The sequence below is a fragment of the Chinchilla lanigera genome, unplaced genomic scaffold (assembly GCF_000276665.1).
Source record: "Chinchilla lanigera isolate Chin_1 unplaced genomic scaffold, ChiLan1.0 scaffold00090, whole genome shotgun sequence".
Taxonomy (NCBI): domain Eukaryota; kingdom Metazoa; phylum Chordata; class Mammalia; order Rodentia; family Chinchillidae; genus Chinchilla; species Chinchilla lanigera.
In genome coordinates, this window is record NW_004955491.1 from 265,932 (window position 1) to 272,519 (window position 6,588).

The following is a 6,588-nucleotide window of genomic DNA, read 5'->3' on the forward strand; positions in this document are numbered from 1 at the left end:
AGGAGGAGGAGGAGGAGAAGCATCTGCACTTTTCCTATGTATTGCCAGAATACTCCAGAACTTTTGTCAAAGGTACGAGGCTCTGTAATGTCAGAAGCCATGCTCATATGACTGAATGAATTAGTGGATAGGTTTTAGATGTGAATTGGGTAGGAGCAGATGATTAATGGAGATTAGGGAGATGCTGTAGATGAGTGAGCATGTGGGTGATGGCTTGCGACAGTGACTGCACAAGCAGAAGAGAAAATAAATGATGTCTGGGATGGTAGAGAGAGATTCACTCATAGATACTGGGGAATTACTGGGTATTTGACTTGGCGTGAATAAATACATGGAAAAAGATTTATCTAAGGAATGAGGGTTAAAGAATATACCACAGAACGGTACTGTGTGTCTGTTGTCAAATCTTTTCATAAGTATTAAACGTTTAAGAGTTATACTAACTTAATTTCTGTGCAGTTTTGGAAAACTCTTTCTCTTCTTTCCCTGTAGATCACAAGACTCTTTTTGTAGATCAGCTTTGGCCCACTGAATCTTTTTATGTAATGCAATTTTTCTTGGACTTAAATAATACTGTGAGATATATACTGGTTATCCATCCACACTTGTAAAGCTCACAACAGCTGATCTTATTTATGGAAGGAATCTTAACAGAATACAGTGTAACACTCTGTCTCCAGAAGGGCATCCTGGACCTAAATGAAGAGGGCTTTTTATTCTGGTATCAACTGAGGCACACTCACTGATGGCTAGAATAGAGCCATTGAGAGACATAGTAAATTTGGGCTACAGGGCAACATCCTAAAATATCAGAGAGTTGGCTTGTGTGATTTTTTTTTTTGTTGTTGTTTTAGAATGACTAAGGCTTCTGTGGAGTTCTGAAGGAGAGGATTAGGAGAGCAACTTTCCACTGAGAGAAGGAGGGCAGAATGATGCCTTCCCTTTGAGATTTAGGTCACTGCAGCAATTAACCCTCTGAGGCATGAAATTCCTGAGGGACCTGTCAGCTCCCCATTGCCCGTGCAGCCTCCAGCACACTTTATCACTTCTGTGTGAGAGTGCCTTTGGGATCACCCACGACTTTCCTCCCAACAGTGTTTCTAAACTAGTCCCAGCTAAATTCTGCATCATGGAGTCAGGAGGCTGGGCCGCTAAATTCCATGTCCTCCACATTGTTAAAGGAAGCATTATAGGAAAACAATCTTAGGTTGAAGTTACAGGACTATGTCAGCAGATATTAATGTATGACAATTCTGAGTAGAGATGTCAGAAGAGGGTACATGTAAGCAGGAGCTTATAAAGTGGTAAAATTATTATACATTTTCTTTTTTAGTGAGTTTGGATTAGAGATATGAACTACAAATGCTGAAATCTTATCATGCTAATATAGTTGGAAGTATAGTAAAATAATTCTTTTTCTGGAAGTGTGGTGACTTAGGTATATTTTCATTGCAAGAGTTTACTGATTCCAAACCTTAATGCTTGCAGAGAGAGAGAGAGAGAGAGAGAGAGAGAGAGAAGGAGATTGGGAAAAAGAATTATTACTAATTAAAAATTGGAAATATGGTGGGTGGATTCTGTGTCACTTTTAGAAAAGACACGTGGGAGAGAAACCCGGAGTGCTAAGACATGTAGCTAGGTATTGATGTTAATGAATGTATAGTAAAGCTATATTACATCTGCAGGAAAGATAATTTGTCACTTGTTTTGTAGACTTTTATCACAGTTACAGTACATATACAAATATTATTATTTTCCTATTACTAGAAATAATTAAAATGTAGAGGATTAAGTGGATTGTCAAATAGTGCAGTGTCCATACTGTGAACATGGAGGTCTCCTGACTCCCATATCAGGGTTGGTTTCTCTTGAACAACTTGTAGTAATATATATATGCCGTGTAAATTTGGTAGAGGAGAGGAATTCTATTGTGAAAGATCACCCTAGGTATTGGGACCAAGAGATATAAAGAAGCTGAGTATTTTCAGACTGATTCCATGATAAAATAAATGCCCAAAGGTGAATCGCAAGATTACACCTGACTGAGAAACTGGATTTCAGTAATTAGAGTCAAATTGTGTGAAAAGTCAGGAAAAAAGAGGCAAGAAGACTCTAAAGAAGAAAACGCTCATTATCCTCTTAGAATGGAAAATAAGTTTTGATACTTCACACACATACATGACCATGAGAGTCTTGTGTTCCAATGGAAGAGTGATGGAAATATTACCATCTGTGATGAACATTTTCTATGTACACAGCAGTCAAGATTTCAGCCACAGGTCAGATTCATCTGTCTCTAAATAAAAGTGACATTTTCCTTGGTGGCTTAATTGTTTAAAGGTAAGACTCTGATTTATTTTGACCAACATGAAAGAAAAATCTCTGTGGGCTGTATGTCTTACCTTTATGTGTTGTGTTTCTGAATTCAGGAGTCTCTTTATTTCAACTAAGAGTATAGAAAACTGAAATAAGGAGACTAAATATGATTAGGATTTAGTAGAGTATTATAAGAGATGAGACATAAATTTTCCCAGGAAAAACCCTGTTATCCCTTAGCTGTAGGGCATCACCCACATCCTGATACAGAGCAGCATCTCACTGGTGTGGGTAATGGGTTAGCACTTAAGCCTTAATATGTGTGAATTTGGGTTTTTGAATCAGACGAAGGTCACCAGTCATGCACACTGAATTGACATGAAGAGTTGCAAAGATTATTTTTCTGAAATATTTCTGGAAGATGAGACCTTTAGACATCCTTTTATACTGTGCACACTTTGTAGGTTTTCCAAGTCAGAACTTCTTCTCTTGTCCTAATTTAGGGGGAAAGGTAAAACTAAACTTACTGAAGCAGCCAGTTAGTAGAAGTAGGAAGTGATTTTAGACTGTTTTAAGAACATACCTTATTCACTGGGGTAGTGTAATAAAATGTGGCAATGATGGTTGGGTAAGGAAATGATGTCTAAGTACAAAGACCTGGTTATTTCCTTCCTTGCAAAGGTAAGTTGAGTGTTTTGAAGTAATGGTCCATAAATCAGTGAAGGAAGCAAAATATAATTAAAAACTGGTGAGAGAACAATTAACCAGAAGCATCAGAGGACATCTCTGGACCTCACACGTGACAACCCACTGTGTGGGACCCATACATGCAGTGTCCTGTTGATGTCAGTTGAGTTGCCTGTGGTCAGGTCTTTCATCTTTTCTTGATGAACGGTTGCCTATTATTCCTTCAGGGTCTTAGTGCTACTCATAGAATAGGGCTATTGGTGGGCCGTGGTAGAAAGGAAGGAAGAATAGTTTACATGGAATGGTCACAGTGTTATTCAGAGCTCTACCTTTCCTCTTAGGAATTCTGCAAAAATGTAGAAAGCTTGGCATAAATAAGACTCCTACCTGGGTATTCAAGCACTCACATCTAAGGACATTCCAGCAGACTATTTGAGTGATGTCAACTTTCACGATTCCAAACTCTTCGCTTGAGAATTTACCATTAGAAATATGTTTAACTTGATTTAGGCCTTTAATTTCCTTCACACTCCTTTCAAGACAAGACGTGAAAAGGGCAGTTTTAGAGGAGGGGCCTTTCTACTGCTAGGCAGTCTTCTTGCAGAAGGTGACAGAGAATAGCATGAAGTCATTCAGCTCAGCAAGGAGGGGTTAGAAGATGGGCTCAGTAAAGGGAGTCTAACCCTAGTCCTAATCCTTTCTAAAAAGGCTGGCTTTGCTTAGTCCTCTGTCGGGTAAGAGGGTTGGGGTGTTGACAGTCTCCCCTCTCATCTCAGGCCCTAGTCTGTACCAAGTCCTACTTTTCTGTTCAGTCCCCCCTGCACCCGTTCTCCTCCACTTTCCTTTATTATGTCTAAGCCATTCAAAGGAAGTGCAGTGAACTGGTAGTTGTAATAACAATGACTCAGTTATAGAATGTCTTTATATGACCTGTTTCTCTTTGATGTGTAAAATTGATGCTACAAGATATGAGTTTTACTGAAAAGACATTTGCTGCAAAAGGAGGCAGAGAGGGATTTGTGTTCCAGTGCATATCAACAAGAATTCCATACCTTATTCTCTGCCCTGGACAGTAAAGATGGGGCCTTAATTTCTGGCATTCTGCTTATCTCTTTTGTCTAGTGCTTTTAAGGATCCATACTTTCTCTTAAATTTACACACAAAGAATAAATGTTTAGCATCAGCAGATTGAGAATATAAAAATACCAAGAACTAGATACCATTATGTGGTGCTTCCCCAGCCTACTGAAGTAGGAAGAAATAAAAACATGTCTAAAAAATCAAAGGTTTTTAGTAAAGGTTACCAAATTACTTTTTTCTAATTTTGTGAAGGAGACAGGAGAGAAAAACCACACTTGTTTCTTTATGTACTATAAAGTGCAAGGCATTGCTATAAAACTACTGCAGTAGTCTTACCAGCAAGAGTTCACAGGCAAAGCCGGTGGTGGTGCACGCCTGTAATCCCAGCACTCAGGAGGCTGAGGCAGAATGATCAGTCTGAGTTCAAGACCAGCCTATGCTACAAAGTGAGCTCAAGTCCAGCCTGAACTGCATAGTGAGACCCTGTCTCAAAAAGACAAAAAATGAAAGAGTTCACAGGTACTTCCCATCGGCTCTCTACTTTGAATGATGTGTACTTGTGTGGAGTCATGAAATGTGAGCCTGTTTTCGATGTGAAAGCTTATCATGTGATAGCAATCACATATCCGATAAAATCAGGTTTCTACTCAGGTTCCCTGATCTTCCCATAAAGCCCTCCGTGTTCATAATCAAACTTGTTATAATTCGCTCATCAAAATGGGTCTATTGAACTACCTGAGGAAATTTTTAATCATGCCAACTCTGTCTTCTTCATCATTTCATAAGTACCATTGCCACTACCATTCTCTTCTTGCTGGAGGATGAAAGTAACCAGTTCAGTGAGAGAACTCCTACAGTTCCCCCTCATTACCTCCAGTCTTGAGAAATGTCACATCTTTATTAGTGCACTGGTCTGTCCCAGGAAACAGAGTGGATAAAGAAGATTTGGATCAACACTGCTATCTTGGCTTCATGAATGATCTGAAAGCTGAAAGAAGGACAGGAAGGTCACATGCAGTACCCATACAATGTTACTTTATGGTTATTCACTTCCTTTTATGTTTCTGAATTTTCTGCAGATTAATAAACATCCCATGTTTTTCAATGGAACCAGATAACCAGACATGGGTGAGTGAATTTATTCTCCTTGGCCTATCCAGTGACCGGCATGTTCAAGTCTCACTGTTCATCCTGTTCTTGATCATGTACCTGGTGACAGTGCTGGGGAACTTCCTCATTGTCCTTCTGATCAGACTGGACAGCAGACTCCACACGCCCATGTACTTCTTCCTCACCAACCTCTCCCTTGTGGATGTGTCCTACGCCACCAGCATAGTCCCTCAGCTGCTGGTGCATTTTCTGGCTGAACATAAAGCAATCCCATTCGTGAGCTGTGCAGCTCAGTTGTTTTTCTCCTTGGCTTTGGGTGGGATTGAGTTCATTCTCCTGGAAGTGATGGCCTATGACCACTACGTGGCTGTGAGCAACCCTCTGAGGTACTTGGTCATCATGCATGCAGGGCTGTGCAGTAAGTTGGCCATTGCATCCTGGGTCAGTGGCTGCATGAACTCCCTCCTGCACACTGCCATCACCTTTCAGCTGCCCTTGTGCACAAACAAGTATATTGACCATGTGTCCTGTGAAATTCTAGCTGTGGTCAGACTGGCCTGTGTGGACACCTCCTCCAATGAAGTGGCCATCCTGGTTTCTAGCATCGTCCTGCTGATGACCCCCTTCTTGCTGGTGCTCTTGTCCTACATCCAGATCATCTCCACCATCCTCAAGATCCAGTCCAGAGAGGGGAGGAGGAAAGCCTTCCACACCTGTGCCTCGCACCTCACTGTGGTTGCCCTGTGCTTCGGCATGGCCATTTTCACCTACATCCTGCCCCACTCCAGCCCCTCTGCCCTTCAAGAGAAGTTGATCTCTCTGTTCCATGCTGTTTTCACCCCCATGCTGAACCCCATGATTTACAGTCTGAGGAATAAAGAGGTGAAAGGGGCCTGGCAGAAACTATTAGGACGATTCTCTGGGTTAACATCAAAGCTGGTCTCTGTGTGACTCAGGAATATCACTGGAGAATAGAGCTTCCCCTCAGTATTCACCCAGCTGAAATAATCTGACACTCTGCATTGCCTGGCAACCAGGAAGGAAATGATGTAACATATGCTGGTGTTGTTATGTAGGAGGCCATATGGTTGTTCTGGGCTGTGAATGTGGGTGTGTGATGTCAGAGCCAAAACAGAGCCAAAACGGAGCAAAACACAGCTCTTCTAGAACTCCATGTGTACGCATCTCTCTCCCTTTAGCCTGGTGATAACTGAAAAAAATGTGTTCCGTTTCCCACATTGTGACCATGAACCTCTTCAGGGTTCTTTCTGTGGGTCACATGTGGTTATGCAGACACATTTGGACAATGTTTATCGTGTTTTCAGGGGAAACAGTAAGAATTTTAATTTTCCAAGGGTGAAATCAATGTGTGGTGTATGTAGCCAGATGTCATAA

The 6,588-nt window shown here is 41.1% G+C and overlaps 1 protein-coding gene across 1 annotated transcript; it reads left to right on the forward strand.

The window, feature by feature from the left end:
• Positions 1-5,187: 5,187 nt before the first annotated feature.
• LOC102023608 (olfactory receptor-like protein OLF3) lies at positions 5,188-6,144 on the forward strand. Its single transcript, XM_005404878.1, has one exon. The coding sequence runs from the start codon at positions 5,188-5,190 to the stop codon at positions 6,142-6,144; it is 957 nt and encodes a 318-aa protein (XP_005404935.1).
• The last annotated feature ends 444 nt before the right edge of the window (positions 6,145-6,588 follow it).